Here is an 18,943-nt window from a genome sequence, read left to right as displayed (position 1 = left end):
CTTTTTTTTTTTTTTTTTTTGCGGTACGCGGGCCTCTCACTGTTGTGGCCTCTCCCGTTGCGGAGCACAGGCTCCGGATGCGCAGGCTCAGCGTCCATGGCTCACGGGCCCAGCCGCTCCGCGGCATGTGGGATCTTCCCGGACCTGGGCACAAACCCGTGTCCCCTGCATCGGCAGGCGGACTCTCAACCACTGCGCCACCAGGGGAGCCCCATCCCCTCTCCGCTTTCCATGGCAGTGCCAGCACCGTGAGTGCAAGCTTCTACCTGAGGTCCTACACACCCCAGACTCCCTCGCCAGTGCAGTGCCCATCCCCCTTTAGAGTCCAGGACTCTGGTTCCGTGGTTAAGATGCATGAATGGAGAGCACAGGTCATAAATGCTTCTGGCTTAAGACTCACGGGTGAAGCCCTGTGACCAGGTACGTCTCGAGACCAAGAAGTCCAGCGTGCCCTATAGCCTTGCGTTTCTATTCATGTAAGGAGACAAGAACTTCTGTGCTGAGTGGGAGGCCCAACCTTGCTGCCTGCAGGACTTGTGAGACACGTATGAAACTAGGAACTGGGTTGAAGTGTCCATTTCTGGGCAATTCTGGCAAATTTGGCAAAGCCTAGCCTCTAACCTAAAACACAGTAAAGGAAGACCAAAAGAAAGAAGGGCCTAGGGAGAGATTGATGCAGAAGAGGATGCTTACATAGAATTTCAGCTACATTATAATGCTCGCCAAATCCTTATTTTAATATTTTTAAGCTAGCAGGCAGTGCGGTGGGGGACTGGGCTGGAGGAATTTCCATCATTCCCTGTGTGATCTCTTTAGTCAGCAAACAGTTACCATGTACTGTGCACTTACTGTGTGCTGGGCAGCGTTTTATATACTTTAATTATATATACTTATTTTTAAGCCTTAAAACAGCATCCCGGAATGAGGATCATTTCCTGTGAGGAGGAGGGAAGTGAGGCCCAGGGATTTGAAGGAACATGCCCAGGGTCACGGCGCTGGCAACAGACACAGCTGGGCGTCTGAACCCCAGTCTCTCTGACCCTGCCCTGCCCGCCACCCCCCAGCCCGCATTTGATTATCCTCTGCACTAACGTGTACTGCCTCCTCTGTTTCCTCATGTGTAAAATAGGACCAAGTACACCTGCCTCGGGGTTGTGGTAAGAATTCTCGGAAATACAATATGCATTAGCATTTCGTAAGCCTGTAAGTCATAAAGAAATGTTTATAAAGTCAGTCAGTATACAGTGGCAGGCCAAATGGATCTGGTTTGCATCTCAGCTGTGTGACTTTGGGAGAGAAGGTCTGTGACAGCCCCTGCTTTCCTCAGGTTAAAGGTTAAATGTGGATAGTGTCGCCATCGCTGCTGGGTTGTAAAGAGGAATCAAAATTGCCTGGTAAATGTTACTCCCCGGTTTCTTAACTACTGTTTATAAGACTGTTTTCATGGGAAGACATTGAGTTAGTTTACAAAAATGACTGACAGTTGGAGACACATTTTATTTGTCAGGCCCTCCTTGAAAGACTACTGAAGCGTGTGTGTAGCAAAATGAGGGACTGAACTTCGTGGCCCAGGAGAGTCCACAGTTTAATATAGAGGAAGAGACACTATCTCATTCGAGGAGTTCTCAGTGTTGCTGTTGTCAATTGGGTGTGGGGAGAAGATGGAACAAACAAAGTGATGGCTTGTTTTACAGAGTAAGTCAGCTGTGGACCCTTAGACTGCTTAGCAAACCGGTATTGAGTGTGTCTGCAGTGCAGACACTTTATACAAGCAAAAGATCTTTAGTGAATTGGGGGTGGGGTCATCATGGTAGGGGAGGTGATAATAGAAGAACCCAAGTCTGTGTCCTGGAGAAATTCCTACAGATGGCACTGATTCTGATCTTATTGTTCATAATAAACATCTCAGATAAAAAATTATGTGCAGGATGTAGACTGTAGTTGTCTTTTCTGATTACTATTTGACTTTGGTACCACTGCTCTTTGGCTCTTGGGTCTCAGATGGCCAGAATGAAGGATTTTATTAGCGAATGAAAAATTATAAAGTGTGTTCAATTAATTTTAGTGATAGTTAGAGATGACTATTATCAGTTATCTTCCAAGTCAAGTTTAGCAGAACTTATTTTCCCTCTAAATCTAGCCTTTAGTTATTTCCATCAAAGCCTATAACAGTGGTTCAGAAAACTTAGTGGAATTAGGAAAGGTCTTTGCTCTTAGTCACAGATTAATTGGAAGGTCCTGTTAACCTGGCTGGGCACACACATCTTAACAGGTTTATTTTATTATTTTATCTATTAGAGTCTGGAACCTTCGAGTGCCTCCAACTTAGTATATTAAGACAAAAAATGTCTTTTTTTGTTTTTAAGTTCCACGGGTAAATTATCATAAGCCCCTTTTGGGCAGTAGTGGTGGTTTGTACCTGATTTTATACAGTTGATTGGCACACTGCATCCTCTGAGGCAGCTGAAAATAGTGTATCAGAATTCACAAATCCACGCTCTTGTGGAGTCTCACCGAAGGACTCTGATAGAGGGCTACATTACTTAATCATGTGGCGGTCTTGGTTTCCCCACTTACAATGACAGTGTGTGACCATACTTAGGGATCGTATTGTGGTTTCTCTCTGTTTTCTTAACCTGTGATTTGAATACTTGTAGATTCCTCATGATACCGTGTTCTTAGTCTTTTTTTGGATCCTACAGTACCATGGTGTATCCAGAGCTCCTTTAATGAGAGAGAGAGTTTGCTTGCTTGTTTGTTTTTTCCTTGTCTTATCTTGGCTTTCTTTTAGATTATTTTATATTCTGGAGACAAAATTTATGACGACTACTATCAAGATCTCAAGGGACGAGTACATTTTACAAGTACTGATCTCAAATCTGGTGATGCATCAATAAATGTAACGAATTTACAGTTGTCAGATATTGGCACATACCAGTGCAAAGTGAAAAAAGCTCCCGGTGTTGGAAATAAGAAGATTCAGCTGACAGTTCTTGGTAAGTTATTTGTAATAATGTTACTTATTAACAGGGTGAGTGGTCACAGTACTATAGTAGCAGCATTTATGTGAGACAAAGCTTAGGTTTTTAGAGTAATAATTTTAAATACTTGACATAATTCTAATGTCCTCTAATAGCATAAAACATAAAGCTACCTTTTGGTTTTTCCTTTGGGTAGGAAAAGTAAGCGACCAACTTCTTTGTGAAGTTCATGAAAGCATTTGAAAGTAAACGAAGGAGTTCTGTGATATGGGAGAAGAACGCTAAAGCAGGAGTTAGGGGATCCAGGCTTTTCCCATTGTTCTCAGGTTTGCCCTGAGAATTAAATAGAACCTCTTCATTTCCTGGGCCTCAGCCTATATTTTCAAAACATAAAAATAATTATCATTAAATCTCTTTGCAGTCTTATTCAGCTCACAGTTGTGATGTGTGCCTTAAGCTTTTTCGAATTGCATTTCCCAAAGAATAAATGAGGTTTCTATGATGAATAATTGGAGTATTTAGAACAGAGGAGATGGAACGTGGTAGCTGGAATATTGAATTGGTGTAAGGCCTTTAGACCTTAGATAGTCCTTTAACCTCCATGAGCATCACTGTTTTTCGTCCTTAAAGTGAGGAGATTAGACAGGTGGCCACTAAGATGCAGCTCTCCAGGATAGTTTAGAAGGAGATATGTATAAACTGCTTTATAAACAGTCAAGGCCCACAGAGTTTGTTATCCTCCTCTAGATTCTGTGGTCATGCACAAGCACTCTTTACCGCTGCAAACTGAGAAACTCTGAAAGGTACCATTCATAAATATACTTCTAAAATCTTATCGTGGTAGGCTTTACCCAAAAGTACAATGGCTGCCATGTAGAAAATCTCAACTGTCTATCACTATTCAGTGACAGTAAATTCCCCTGCGACCTAAGGTGCCAGGTTTGGGGGACACTTGGGCACCCACTTTATGTAGGAAATGCTGGTTGCTGGAATCACCTGCCATACTCCTGGAAATAACTAATCTGGACAATTCCCCCGCCGGCCCCCCGCCCCCACCTCAACTTCTACCTTTCGTTCCTTTTGTTTTAGAAACTGAGCAGAGAGCTTAAGTCTGTTGGGTTCCAGACTCATCCTGAGTAGCATACTTTTCTAAAGAATGAATATCAGAGCAGGTAGAGATTAGGAATAAGAATGCGGATTTCTTTGCACCCCAATGGCAACTCCAGGGGTTGTCTTGGTTGGTAAGGCAGTCTTCTGGCGACATCACTGAAGGGGGCACACAAGGGGGTCCTGGTAAAGGGCACTCCATGCTAAATGGAGCTCATTCAGAATATGTCTGTGGTATGAAAGCAAGTGAACCTGAACAAGGAACCAGAAAAAGGAATATGGTAACATTGGAAATTCTAGCCTTTTGTGTCTACATTCAGCGAACATGGAGTTGCCTTTCTTTTTTATAAATATGAAAGCAGGTAAAGTTTAATAATTTGTCTGAACTCTTAGCCCAGGCATACCTGGAATTATAACCCTGAGTATATCTTCTTTAAGCACTGCTCTCCAGGAAGCATTGAGTTAGGATATATATGAAAATTTAACTAGTTCATGCTGTACCAAGCAGACTATACATATTTATCAGAATTATTTATTGTGAATCCCTGTCTGAGGGGGACAGGTACACTGGGAGGAATGCGATTGGCACATGTTCCTGGAAGAGGTGTGGACAGGCACTGTGTGTGTGAGAGGGAAAGAGAGAGATCCCTTAGGAACAGGCTCTGGCCGGGCACACTGAGGCAGCAGCCATGGCTGTTGGGCAGGAGGGATGGCCTTTTACATTAAACCTCACACCCCTCACATCTTATTCCTCCGCCTAGAACTGTGGGAAGCATTGAGACAGTAACTCCTTTTGTTAGCTCCGTGGGGCATCACCGTGGCCAAGCAAACCCTGAAGTCAAATCGGGGAGGGAGAGAGGGATTAAAATGTGGGGTGGGGAGAATGGGGGCGGTGGTTGCCGAAGGGAAGTGGGGATGACTAATCCTCTGACCTGGCGAGGCTGTCTCAGAGCCAGAGGAGAATTTCTTTGTCTCTTCCATGTTTCCAGGTGAGTCATGACCACTGTGGCAGAAAACATTAGAAGTTTCTCTTGAAAGTGAGAGCTGGACAGAAGCCTAATTTGCTCACTTTTTTCTGAAAATTCCGCTTAGACAATCTGGAGGAAAGATTAAATAAAGTCCCCTCTAGGGACCAGACTGAATGGCAGTCCAGTGGAGCTCTTGCTTGGTTCATTGTCAGAGGCTCTGCCTGATACTTTGATTCGTTTGTGGGAAACCTGAAGATGCCACCATGGTGTTCACGGAGTAATGAAAGCTCGTTCGGTGAGCCGTGGGTGCTGTGTGGACCGTTAGCTGCCTCGGTGTGAGGGGTGGTATGTTGCTATCCCTCGCTCCATTGCTGAGGCCCACCCTGCTCTTTCAGATACACCAGACGTATATGTGGATGCAACTCAGGAAAGAAACTGGACGGGGTGATGATAACAAAGGGAATTGACAGAGGGTTAATATGGTGACCACACATTACCAGCACCTTCCCTGAGAACTCTGAAAAAGCCTATTATTGAGACCTTTCGGTATAAATAGACTGGGTTGTTTTGCAGAGGAGAGCACGCACAGGTTAACTTTCCTTCGTGTGTGTATATGGTGCGCTCAGACTGCACCCACATCACAAGAACACGTGGCAACAGCATGTGTGGGGACTCAATCAACACTGGGATTTTTTTTTCAACTTTTTATTCTGAAATAATTTTAGTTTTACAGAAAAGTTGCAAAAATACCAGAAAGTTCCTGAGAGTATACCCATAACCTAATTTTTCCTAATGTTAACATTTTATAAAAGCATAGTACAACTACCAAAAGCAAGAGATTAATGTTGGGACAATAATATTAACTAAACTACAGGCCTAATTTGAATTCCACAGCTTCCTGTTAATGTGTTTTTGTGCTGGGGTCAAATCTAAGATCCCTGCTGCATTGACATCTGTAGTCTCCAGTTAATGTCAGGGGGCACATGATGTCCTGTCTATTGTTAACCATGATCACTTGGTTTCAGTTTTATCTGATAGGTTTCTCTGCTATAAAATTACTACTTTAAAAAAAAATTACTACTTTTCCCTCTGGGATTAAAAAATAATCGCATGTTGGTGGGAATGTAAATTGATACAACCACTATGGAGAACAGTATGGAGGTTCCTTAGAAAACTAAAAATAGAACCACCATACGACCCAGCAATCCCACTACTGGGCATATATATACCCTGAGAAAACCATAATTCAAAAAGAGTCATGTACCACAGGGTTCATTGCAGCACTATTTACAATAGCCAGGACATGGAAGCAACCTAAGTGTCCATCAACAGATGAATGGATAAAGAAAATGTGGCACATATATACAGTGGAATATTACTTGGCCATAAAAAGAAACGAAATTGAGTTATTTGTATGAGGTGGATGGACCTAGGGACTGTCATACAGAGTGAAGTAACTCAGAAAGAGAAAAACATACCGTATGCTAACACATATATATGGAATCTAAAAAAAAAGAGAAATGGTTCTGATGAACCTAGGGATAGGACAGGAATAAAGACGCATAGAGAATGGACTTGAGGACACGGGGAGGGGGAAGGGTGAGCTGGGACGAAGTGAGAGAGTAACATGGACATATATACACTACCGAATGTAAAATAGATAGCTAGTGGGAAGCAGCTGCATAGCACAGGGAGATCAGCTCGGTGCTTTGTGACCACCTAGAGCGGTGAGATAGGGAGGGTGGGAGGGAGATGCAAGAGGGAAGAGATATGGGATATATGTATACATATAGCTGATTCACTTTGTTCTACCACAGAAACTAACACAACATTGTAAAGCAATTATACTCCAGTAAAGATGTTTTTTTTAAAAAAAAAAAAATCCCAGTGGGGGAACCACTTTGAGACTCTGCAAATATCTTGTTTCTCCTCAAACTTTTGACCATTGATTTTTACCATCTATGCACGGATTTTGCCAGGAGTCAAGGTATTTTGAACTAAGCAAAAATATTCCTATATGGATGACATGATGATCAAAGCATATTCTGTCCCAAATAGAGATTTAGAGTGTTTCCTATAGACTGAGGCAGTGAGCCACTAGCATGGAGGGATGATGATACAATACATAGATGGAGCACAGCATTGCTAAATCGGTGGGACGCTGACCGAATATGAGTTGACGGCCATGTACCCTTAACTGAGAATGACTTTTTATTAGCTCTGCTAATGATCATGGTGGCACATGTTCTGAGGACAATAGCTAGATATCCTGGAGCCCCAGACCAAAGAAACCTTAGCGGGTGAGACTTTATTTTTGTTCCTTTTGTGGTTTCATCTTTCTTTCAATTCAGCTAAGTGCCGTGGATTAGCAGTTTGTTTTCCTGGCTTTGTAATGCTGGGGCTGGCATGTAAAAGACTTGCACTTTCTCTACCCAGTGGAAAGCAGGCAGCCGGTCCTAAGCACCGCTCAGAACCAGTGCTGGTAAAAATCTCGTTCTGCTGTGCATAGAGTGTGTTGAAATCTCAAACTCAGTGGGACGTGATTTCCTGAGCAGCCACTTTAAACAACTGCCTGTTATTGGATATGTCTGGGGAGGGGACATTTTTCAGTAGAAAAGAAGAAGGGTTAGGGTTAGAACGCTGTATTACCAATAGAAGTTTGATGTCCAAAGCATTGCTTCAGTATCTCACCTACTGCTAGTTTGTGTAATGAAGGATTTATTGGTAGGTTGAAGAAATGGAGAACAAGGCTCATTTTGTTGAAGACTCAGAGGATGAGATAATGCGCAAAACTGATTCAAAAGTCCAGTTGATGTAATGTCCAGGGCAACTGATCAGTCTGCAAAAGAAAGAGATTTGCTTAGGAAAGTCAACAACGCAGTTAAATGCATCTGTTGATCCTTACTAAAAAGTATAAGTAGTAACAAAGGGGAGAAATCCAATTAAATTTAAGAATTACCAGGAAATGTGTGAAGTGAGATCATGATTGACAACCTTAGGTAAAGATGCCCCACTGCGTATGACAGACCGTGTCAGCCAGATTTGGAAAACAGTTTGACACTTTCTTATAGAGATAAACATTTACTTACCTGGTATGAAAAAGGAAAACATATACCACTATTTACAAGCAGTGTTGTTCAAACTGTTCACGTAGTGCCAAACTGTAAAACCCATTCACATTTATTCTTAGTAGTGAAAGAATAAAAGCCCACTCAGGACTTGAAAGAATGAAAATCAGAAAAACAGAAGAAAAGCAGTCCTGCCATTTACCAGGTTGGGAAGAGAGATGCAAATAGAGCCAGGTACAGGGTTTATGGGGAATGTTGCTCTCCAAGGTTGTGGGATGCTGGGAAACTATAGCCTACTGCTGTCTCCTCATTGCTGCCCCCAGACCCGCTTTGCGCTACTCATCCTTTACTGGGGGTACTCAGGTTGCTAAATGACCCTCGTCTCCAGTTTAATCCCCGCTTCTCCTAATCCTGCCTCAGAAATGGCATCAGATTCAGAACTGATCTCTGCCTCTAGAAGACTCTTCTTAGAACCTTCAGAATCCCTCTCTCCCTTGTCCCAGCTCCTCATAGCACCTCCTCGCCAGTCAGTCTGATTTCCACAGACTTCACACCTGCTCCTGGCCAGTTTAGCTAATTAGGCTTTAACAGTAGCCCCAAGACAGGAAACAGTGTGCATCAATACCTGAATGAACAAGCAATGGGATACAACTCGGTAGTAAGAAAGAACAGACCACTGATATATATATATATATACAACAACATAGATCAATTGGATCAGTCATAAAAAAGCCTTACGATGAATAAAAGAAGCAAAAGCGCATACTGTATTTTTCCATTTATAGGACTCACGAAGCAGCAGAACTAATCTATAGCAATAGAAATCTGATCAGCGGCTGTCTGGGACCCGTTTGTGCAGTGAGATCAACTGCAGTCAGCTTGAGGGAAATTGCTTGGGAGAGGATTGGAGTGGTGCTTAGTGTTGAAAGTGATCAGCTCGCATGATTAAAATGTGTTCATTTTATTGTATGTGTATTATGCCTTAATGCAGTTCAGCAAGAGAGTCTGAACTGCCAGGGTGTTAACCTAGTGTTCAGGTGGGTTTCACATAATGGAGTTAGACCTGGAATATAACCTCAGATCTGCCTTTTTATAACACTGCTCTCTGGGTGGTTTTGGATCGCTGTAAATGTGGAAAATAATTGGTCCTTCCTGTACTAAGTGAATTGTCCCTCCTGTCAGCATAATTTATCGTCAACCCCCTAATTGTTGGGTTAACGGCACACAGAGAGGGTTGTGACAATGCATATACTCCCAGAGGGCTACACGTCACGCTCCAAGTAGAAGAATAGGTTGGGAATGGGGGGGTGGGGGGAAGAAGCTTCCTTGGGTCTGAAGTAGCCCAGCCCGCATCATCCTTGCTTTTTTCACATGTGCCCCATGGGATGGAGGGGCGCAGAGCCGCACCTGAGATGCTGCCTGGCCTTGTGCAGTGGCTGCTTGCCTGAGCTCATTCTTGCCTGTTTTGTGCTGGATCAAGCTGAGTAAACTGGCGTTGGCAACCTATTGTAGTCTTTCAGTCTTGTCCACTCTGAACCCAGGACCCCCTGCTATTGAGTTAGTGGTTGTGTGACATGCTGTGTGTTTAAGTAATCATTAGAAACACACATTCCGTTCTCTTGTATAAAGTTATAACTTATTTTCTTTTCTCAGTTAAGCCTTCAGGTACAAGATGTTACATTGATGGATCAGAAGAAATTGGAAGTGACTTTAAACTAAAATGTGAACCGAAAGAAGGTTCGCTCCCATTACGATATGAATGGCAAAAATTGTCCAACTCACAGAAACTGCCAACCTCATGGTTACCAGGTACTGCTGATTATGCACTTTGAATCGTGTGCCATTGATTTAGACTTAAGTCTAGCAGGGTTTGTGCATGTAAGTGTATATTTTTTAATCCCCAGATACCTTCCCTTTTCTAGACAGAGCAATCAGGATTCTGTGGGAATTAGTCAGTGTTTTATAATGACAACTTGGTGTCATGTAGTATAAGTGAAGAGATATTTTTATAATGATCACCATTTAGGATATTATAATTGGTTTCTTTGTTGTATATTTTTTTTTTGTTTGTTTTTGTTTTGCGGTAGGCGGGCCTCTCACTGTTGTGGCCTCTCCCGTTGCGGAGCACAGGCTCCGGACGCGCAGGCTCAGCGGCCATGGCTCACGGGCCCAGCCGCTCCGCGGCATGTGGGATCTTCCCGGACCGGGGCACGAACCCGTGTCCCCTGCATCGGCAGGCGGACTCTCAACCACTGCGCCACCAGGGAAGCCCCTGTTGTATATTTTTTAATTGATGGTAATATTGATGGAAACTGTTCATTATCATAAAGTAGTGGTTAAGTTAACAGCAAGAGTTGGATCTTGAGTGTTTTGCCTGGGTTCATGTTGAAGATACGGTTATTTAACCATCATGTCTGTTAAAACAACAAAACAACAGCTGTGACTAACCAACAAGATTCAAATTGGTTAAATCTGATTATTCATCTGTATGTTATAATTAACCTGTTTTTCAAACTGGTTACCATGCTCCTCCCTCCTCCCTCCCACCCCACCCCGCTTTTAAGCAGGATCTCTCTCCACCTCTGTTTTTCAAACTAAGAGGCTGAACAATACGACCCCTCTCACTTTCTTTCATGTTTCTTCTGTCTGGGGGGATGACATACATTTTGTAAATCTTACTGCTGCACCTAAGAGCCAGAATGTTTTTTATAGTCAACGTGGCTCTGCTTCAGCAGAGACTCTCTGTGCCTGGCTGAAGGGGTCATGATTACCTTGGCTTGGACATAAATGAACTAGAGGCACAGTCGTTTGCATCCCGGAGACATGCACGTGTCTTGCCAAGTTTGTTCTGTATGTAGCTTCAGTTTGTCTCACTTTTACCTGGATTGTCAACCAAGTAGAGTTTGCTTTTACTAAAAACTCAGCAATATGTTACTATAAGAATGGGTTTTGCTCCCTTACCCCCTTTCTTCTCATAGAAATGACTTCACCTGTTATATCTGTAAAAAATGCCACTACCGAATACTCTGGGACATACAGTTGTACAGTCAAAAACAGAGTGGGCTCTGATCAATGCCTGCTACGCCTGGATGTTGTTCCTCGTAAGTTATCTTCTTTCTACTCTGATAGTGTTATCTTTATACAGCCTCCTTTGGTTCCATCAGTGAGTGTGGGTATTAAGGGCAAGGGGATGCTAACTTTGAGCAAAGCACCCTGTGGCTTGGTTGCTAGCTTTTCTAAGTCATGGAAAGAAAAAAAGTACTACATTTTATTAATAAAACCTTCTTTATTATTGTAGTGACATTAAAGAGGCAAGAGTTGTCAAATTGACTCTTGTACCATATTTAGCCAATGTCAGTGACGACAAGCTTTTTAGAACATTCTTATATGCCAACCAAGATAGCTGTGAATGTTAAAATCCTCTAGAGTGGTTTCATTCTTTTATCCTTGAAATAGCTTACACAGTTCAGAAGAAAGTTCTTTTAGTGGATTTTCCCCTAGACCAGAAAAAAAGCTAACTAATTTGTCTCTTAACGTTAGTATATGCGATGAAATCAATGTCATTGTGTATCCTTACCTTCAAAATGACTAGATGGAAGTTTTTTTGTTTGTTTGTTTTGCTTTTTTTAATATTAATTATTTTCTTATTAACATTTTATTCTAGCTTCAAATAGAGCTGGGACAATTGCAGGAGCTGTTATAGGAACTTTGCTTGCACTAGTCCTCATTGGTCTTATCATCTTTTGCTGTCATAAAAAGCGCAGAGAAGAAAAATACGAAAAGGAAGTTCATCATGATATCAGGTAATTAAGTGACACAGGAGTTGACTGATGTATACTCTATTATGTCACTAAAGCATTAATTCTCTTAACCATCTGAAGCATTTGCCCCTATGAGAATTGGATGAAAGCTATAGCTCTTCCCCTCAACATATTTGAAAGCTTTTACTTATTTCAAGTGTGTGGAGCCAACCAACCTACACTGTGCCCTCCTCCCCGTTTTGGGCTCTACATTAAGAACCATTGCAAAATGCTTTTCTCAAGACTGTCTACCTTCTCCCAATAAAGTACAGGCATGAAACAGCAAAGGAAACCATAAACAAGATGAAAAGACAACCCTCAGTATGGTAGAAAATATTTGCAAATGAAGCAACTAACAAAAGATTAATCTCCAAAATATACAAACAGCTCATGCAGCTCAATATCAAATAAACAAACAGCCCAATCCAGAAATAGGCGGAAGACCTAAATAGACATTTCTCCAAAGACATACAGAGGGCCAAGAAACACATGAAAAGATGCTCAACATCACAAATCATTAGAGAAATGCAAATCAAAACCACAATGAGGTATCACCTCACACTGGTCAGAATGGCCATCATCAAAAAAAACCTATAAACAATAAATGCTGGAGAGGGTGTGGAGAAAAGGGAACCCTCTTGCACTGCTGGTGGGAATGTAAATTGATATAGCCACTATGGAGAACAGTATGGAGGGTCCTTAAAAAACTAAAAATAGAACTACCATATGGCCCAGCAATCCCACTACTGGGCATATACCCTGAGAAAACCATAATTCAAAAGGAGTCATGTACCAAAATATTAATTGCAGCTCTCTTTACAATAGCCAGGACATGGAAGCAACCTAAGTGTCCATCAACAGATGGATGGATAAAGAAGATGTGGCACATGTATACAACGGAATATTACTCAGCCATAAAAAGAAATGAAATTGAGTTATTTGTAGTGAGGTGGATGGACCTAGAGTCTGTCATACAGAGTGAAGTAAGTCAGAAAGAGAAAAACAAATACTGTATGCTAACACATATATGTGGAACAACAACAACAAAAGGTTCTGATGAACCTAGGGGCAGGACAGGAATAAAGACGCAGATGTAGAGAATGGACTTGAGGACACGGAGGGGGAAGGGTAAGCTGAGAGGAAGTGAGAGAGTAGCATGGGCATATATACACTACCAAATACAAGATAGCTAGTAGGAAACAGCTGCATGGCACAGGGAGATCAGCTGAAAGCTTTGTGACCACCTAGACGGGTGGGACAGGGAGAGTGGGAGGGAGGCTCAAGAGGAAGAGGATATGGGGATATATGTATACATATAGCTGATTCCCTTTGTTGTACAGCAGAAACTAACATAACGTTGTAAAACAATTATACTCCAATAAAGATGTGAAAGGAAAAAAAGTACAGGCATAAAGTTTTCAAAAAATGGAGCTGTTGGGCTTCCCTGGTGGTGCAGTGGTTGAGAGTCCGCCTGCCGATGCAGGGGACGCGGGTTCGTGCCCCGGTCCGGGAAGATCCCACATGCCGCGGAGCGGCTGGGCCCATGAGCCATGGCCGCTGAGCCTGCGCGTCCGGAGCCTGTGCTCCTCAACGGGAGAGGCCGCAATGGTGAGAGGCCCGCGTACCACAAAGAAAAAAAAAAGAAAATGGAGATGTTAAGGTTTGATTTCTCTATACAGCTAATCTACAGAGCATGGGATTGTTATTTATTTATTTATTTTTTTGCAGTACGCGGGCCTCTCACCGTTGCGGCCTCTCCCGTTGCGGAGCACAGGCTCCGGACGCGCAGGCTCAGCGGCCATGGCTCATGGGCCCAGCCGCTCCGCGGCATGTGGGATCTTCCCGGACCGGGGCACGAACCCGCGTCCCCTGCATCGGCAGGCGGACTCTCAACCACTGCACCACCAGGGAAGCCCTGGGTTTTTTTTTTTTTAAAGATCTGATTGTATCAAGTGACATAGGTAGTTAATAGAACTATGGGTAATGTGATTTTCTTTTATTTTTTAAATATTCTAAACCAGTAGATCTTAACTAGAAGTACACATTGGATTATAGAACTTGTAAAAATAACATATGACCAAAGTAACACCCAGAAAATTGACATTTGGTGGGTCTGGGCACTTTTATTTTTTAAATGCACAGAAGTAACTCAGATATATATTCTATGTCAGTGCTTAGTGTGAAAATTCTTATGCCTAATTCTCAGTTTTTGCAAACTTCAGTCTGCTAAGTTTTCAGCTAAAGTCTTAGATGAGTAACTTTCATAATAAAAAGGATATTTTGTCTTGTTCTTTTTTTGGTAGAAATATCTGCAGGTGTTAGTGCTTTATTGACTAGAGTGTTACATGACTGTAACCAGATTGACTAGAGTGTTACATGACTGTAACCAGATTATTATTATAAACCAGTAAAATTTAATATTTCATAGAATATGAAAACATTTGAAGTTTGTTCTTTGCAAGACAGCATTATAGAATAGCACATTTTTGTAAAAAACACATTTCATTGTGAAGATAGAAACTGTAAATGATAAATTTGGCACAGATACACAGTTATGACATTATGCCTTATTGTGCTTGTTTTTTGTGTGTCACACACGATTTTATGTACTTAATGCTTAAATAGAGGCTCTTCCCTACCCATGATTCATAGCTTACATATTGTAGGTTTTTAGAAATTTGTTCTTTGAACGTGTATTGGGATCTTTATTTCTAGGGAAGACGTGCCTCCTCCAAAGAGCCGTACGTCCACTGCCAGAAGCTACCTCGGCAGCAATCATTCATCCCTGGGATCCATGTCCCCTTCCAACATGGAAGGGTATTCCAAGACTCAGTATAACCAAGTGCCAAGCGAAGACTTCGAGCGCGATCCTCAGAGTGCGACGCTCCCAACTGCTAAGGTAGCTGCCCCTAATCTCAGTAGGATGGGAGCGGTGCCCGTGATGATTCCAGCACAGAGCAAGGACGGGTCCATAGTATAGAGCCTCTGTACCCTTCATCTGTGCTCTCCTCTTGAGATGTGAACACCTGTTTTAATTTTTGCTACCAGCCTCAAAAAAAACATATATATATATATATATAAAGTTAACCAAAAACTGTAAGAATAATACTTCAAAAAGTTTTGTTTGGTTATATTGAAATAGTAAAGGCATTAAAGTTCTAAGGACAAATTCACCATCTAAATAATATTTCCTTTAAGAGCTTGACTTTATAGGTTTCTGACTATCAATACTTAAGTCAGCTGTGGCACTTTGAATATGAAATCATAGGTGAAGAAATAAATTGGTGAACTTACATGCATACCAAGTTGATACTTGAATCATCTGAAAGTGGTACTTTATAATTTCTGTTATTTTTATATTGCTTTTTTCAATTAATTTATGACCCCCACCCCCTGCCAAAATTGGTAAAGAAAGATTCATGGCAAAAATACTCACGTAGATTTATGTTTGTTTTTGTTTTTGCTTCTTTGAAAAGTCTAAATGTGTTTGACGAGTCTCTAATAACTAGAAAACATTACTAGAAGTCACTAGTTCTGAGTAATTCATAAACCTTGTATATGAAATGACTTAAGTATTTAATTGCTAGATTGCTGTGGGCAGCAGGGACGTAGTAAGCTCTTTTGTATGCTAAGATAAAGGAGCATTTATCTGATTCATTTAGAAAATTTGCTGTCGGCTACATATAGCGATGACACTAGTGGTGCAGTTGTGAGGATGAATTTTGTTGATTAATGTTCCAATGCCCTGAGGCCTGTGGTGGTCTTCAGAACAGTGACCTGCTATCAAGGAAGTGTAGTATTTTGCAATTCCCAAGTAAATGCTCGTCCTCAACTTTAGGTGATATTTTTCTAAAAAGAAAAAATTATAACTCATTTATTATTTGACAATTACAGATTGTAATTCCGTAATTATTGGTTCTAAATTTTAATTTTTTTCTCCTGGTTCAGTGTTTTGTTTTTGTGATGGTGTTGTACATTATATGTTCTAGAAATGTAATCTTAAATTACCCTCTTGAATGCAGTTCCTGGAGGATACTGTCTTCATAGACTTAGAATATACTTTAAACTAGTAAGTGTCCTCTATCAATTCTGTTTCAGACTTGGGAGGATGTACAGTTGCTATTGTATGGCCAGCATGTCTTGTGTAGTTGCAGAAAATCAAGCTGAGCTTTGAAAAGTTTGTCTTAGTTTTGTGGAAGTGACTTAATCTTAAAAAAAAGAAAAAAAAAAGAAAAAAAAAAAAGAGAGAAATGAAAAGGAATAAAAGGAATACTCCTACCTGCCAAATGTGTTAAGTACTGTTTTAGTAGATGAAAGTGAATTTATTGTACTTTCCTTAAGATTGTGAGGGAGTGTGGATTGAGTAGAATGAGCCAGCAGTTTCTTTATAGTAATACGGTCTGCAGTAACTTATTTCACTAGCTCTGATACCTTTTCCCTAGATTTTAGTAGGGAGTTGGTTTCTTTTCATCTCTTTGGGTGCTGTGGTGGTAAATGCTACATTATAAATTAATGTTGGCATGAATTTATTCTTAGGCAGAGTATTGTATACACTTTTTAATGGTAAATTGAAGCTGAATGTGTAATGGATTCGTGTATAGTTTTACATATTTGGAAGCATTTTAAAAATAGGTTTTTAACATTACATAATATTGCTTTTACTCTTGTGTTAACGTTTTCATCTGTGCCTTTTGGGTAATTTAGTTTTTATTATGAATTTCTGGTGCCTATGAGCTAGCTATCGCCTGAAAGGTGCTTAGAGGTGAAGGTACTGTTCCTAAAAATGCATCACTGTGATACCTTTCTATCCTCATACTTTCAGTCTTGCCTCTTTTCTGATCTTTCTGGATGCAAGTTAACTGATTGTGTGACTCATAAAGTTTTTAAAATTTCAACATCCCCTACACTCTTTTGACTGTGTTTCTGATTTTATAATAACTGTTTTTGAATACCAGGCCTCTGGTCTGTTTCATATGAATAAAATTTATGATATTATAAAAATAAACAGCAGAGCACAGACATTACTAATAAAAATTTTGGTCCTTTCTAGTCCCAGTTTTCATATAATGAAAATTATGCTATCAATCTAAGTAGAAATTACTACAAAAGGTGGACATATGTAAGGCTTTCCTTTCCTTAGACTTCATAGTTAGTCTAGGATTTGGTTATAAGTAAATCGGAATCTCTTCCAGAAATGCTTCCTTCCAGGTCAGGGTCATTACCAGCTACAGCCTGAGAAACAAGCTTGGAAAAAAAACTACTGTTGTGACCTGAAGAGACCTACTGGATGTGGTTGAGTTTAGAGGACAGAACTCAGTTTTAGGCTTATGTCTCCAGCTACTCATTGTAAATTTCAGTGAATCCAAAAGTCAAATAGCACTGATAACTTCCTAAATAATTCTCAGTGGTAGTTTCTGGTGAACTAGAGATCAAGTATTTGTTCTAGAATTACTATTGGTAATCATCAAGCAAGTCAACAAAAAATTGTTATTCAAGCGTTTCCACTAGTAGCCAAACATCAGTCAAGGACGGCACTGAACCTTCAAAGCAAAACTCTTCCATTCTACTTTATACCTAAGAGACTTGACACCATCTTTCTGAGTTATGCAGGATAACTTCAAAAGAAATATCATAGAGGACGTAATTCTGTGCTTTGCATATGTAGATTACAGGTTTCTTTTTCTTATGGCAACCTTACTAATATTTCCCTGTTAGAAGGCCAAAAACAAAAACCTTATTGATAAACGGGCCAAATTACTTTTTTAAATTTGGGCTATCTGCCGGGAAGTTGTTACAATGGAAACACAGACTGTGTCTTAGGGGGAGGTTAATTCAAGAAACACAATTAGATTATTGGTATGAATTAATACCTGGTTTTTATTGAAAAGATAATTTTTAGGATTGAGTTCTGGAAATTTGGAGCAAGTGAAGGGGCAAATAAACATTTTGGTTAAATATGAAAAGAATTCACTGCATGAAGTTGGATGTCAAATTCTGTAATGTTTGGCTTCTTAACTATTCTCTGTCTTTCTGTGTGCGTGCAGCATGTAAATCTGAAGTTATATGAACGTTTAAAGTTTTTTTTTCTAATCTTGTTCCATCTCCACAGTGTTTAGGGCTTTCAGATGCCTTATTCCAGTGTGAACAGAAAAAGTCCTTATTTTTTTGTGGTTACTGCTTTGATGTGTCATGTAAGGAGTAGTTTGTAGAAAATGTTGGCATACTTTTAACTTTTTAGTGGCTTGTGACATTATATATTATATATATGTATATATATATCTTTATAATATTCCTGTGTTTAGTAGTATAAATGTTCTGGGCAAGTTTTCATATTTCAAATGCCTTTGGATATTCTTGCAATACAGGCAACGTGTTCTGTAGTTAGATTTTTTTTACTCATTTGACACTAAAATGGTCTATAACTGAGCACAAATTCTACCTAATAGAAGCAGGAAAGAATAATAAATAAACTGATGAATTGTGGTTCTGTTTATCTTATGGATGGTAACACCAGCGAATATTGGCTACATCTGGCTTCTCACTGTTCATTAAAATCCAGTTTTATAAAATACCCTATTTTGTAATTTCAGAGTGTGGTGTGAATATCGGTTGGATTTGGTTTTGGCACTGAACACTAAAAGCTCCAAAGAACTCTGTTTTCTACTAACTTAATGACACAAGTGTTAAGAGAACCACAATTCACTGATTTTCATCCCTAACTGTGGATTTCTGTGACAAATACACTTATACTACTGAGAAGTAATATTTTGACACTTCATATATGCAAGTAGAGAATTGATAGTGTCCGTTTCAAAAATGATTTTTTGTATTTCAAGTTTCTGGCTTAAATATCCAATGGTGCAGATTTTGACATTTGTAAGAACAAAATTTGGTTTTAAAAAAAGCCAAAAACTTGCTCTGGTTTTGTGACCTTGTGTACCTTTAAAAAAAATAAAATCGAGAAAGTAGTTTTCTGCCTCATGGTGTGGCTTCATAAGCTTCATTATACTCTTCCTCCC

At 40.4% G+C, this 18,943-nt stretch overlaps 1 protein-coding gene across 3 annotated transcripts in view; it reads left to right on the top strand.

The window, feature by feature from the left end:
* Positions 1-18,943, top strand: part of CXADR (CXADR cell adhesion molecule) — a 73,392-nt gene that overhangs the window by 34,062 nt on the left and 20,387 nt on the right. Inside the window, exons 3-8 of one of the 3 annotated variants that reach the window (XM_027102221.1) lie at positions 2,792-2,996; positions 9,778-9,933; positions 11,103-11,225; positions 11,789-11,927; positions 14,640-14,823; positions 18,515-18,894. In XM_027102221.1, coding sequence (XP_026958022.1) covers positions 2,792-2,996; positions 9,778-9,933; positions 11,103-11,225; positions 11,789-11,927; positions 14,640-14,823; positions 18,515-18,526 — 819 coding nt within the window. In that variant the 3' untranslated portion in view covers positions 18,527-18,894. Of the gene's footprint in view, positions 1-2,791; positions 2,997-9,777; positions 9,934-11,102; positions 11,226-11,788; positions 11,928-14,639; positions 18,895-18,943 lie in introns of those variants that run through there. The other 2 variants (XM_027102215.1, XM_027102208.1) reach the window with 2 other exon arrangements.

The sequence above is a fragment of the Aethalodelphis obliquidens genome, unplaced genomic scaffold (genome assembly GCF_003676395.1).
Source record: "Aethalodelphis obliquidens isolate GAN/ISIS:26980383/991018 unplaced genomic scaffold, ASM367639v1 scaffold1, whole genome shotgun sequence".
Classification (NCBI taxonomy): Eukaryota; Metazoa; Chordata; class Mammalia; order Artiodactyla; family Delphinidae; genus Aethalodelphis; species Aethalodelphis obliquidens.
Note: the sequence above shows the minus strand (reverse complement) of the source record. Positions and strands in the feature narration are given on the sequence as shown.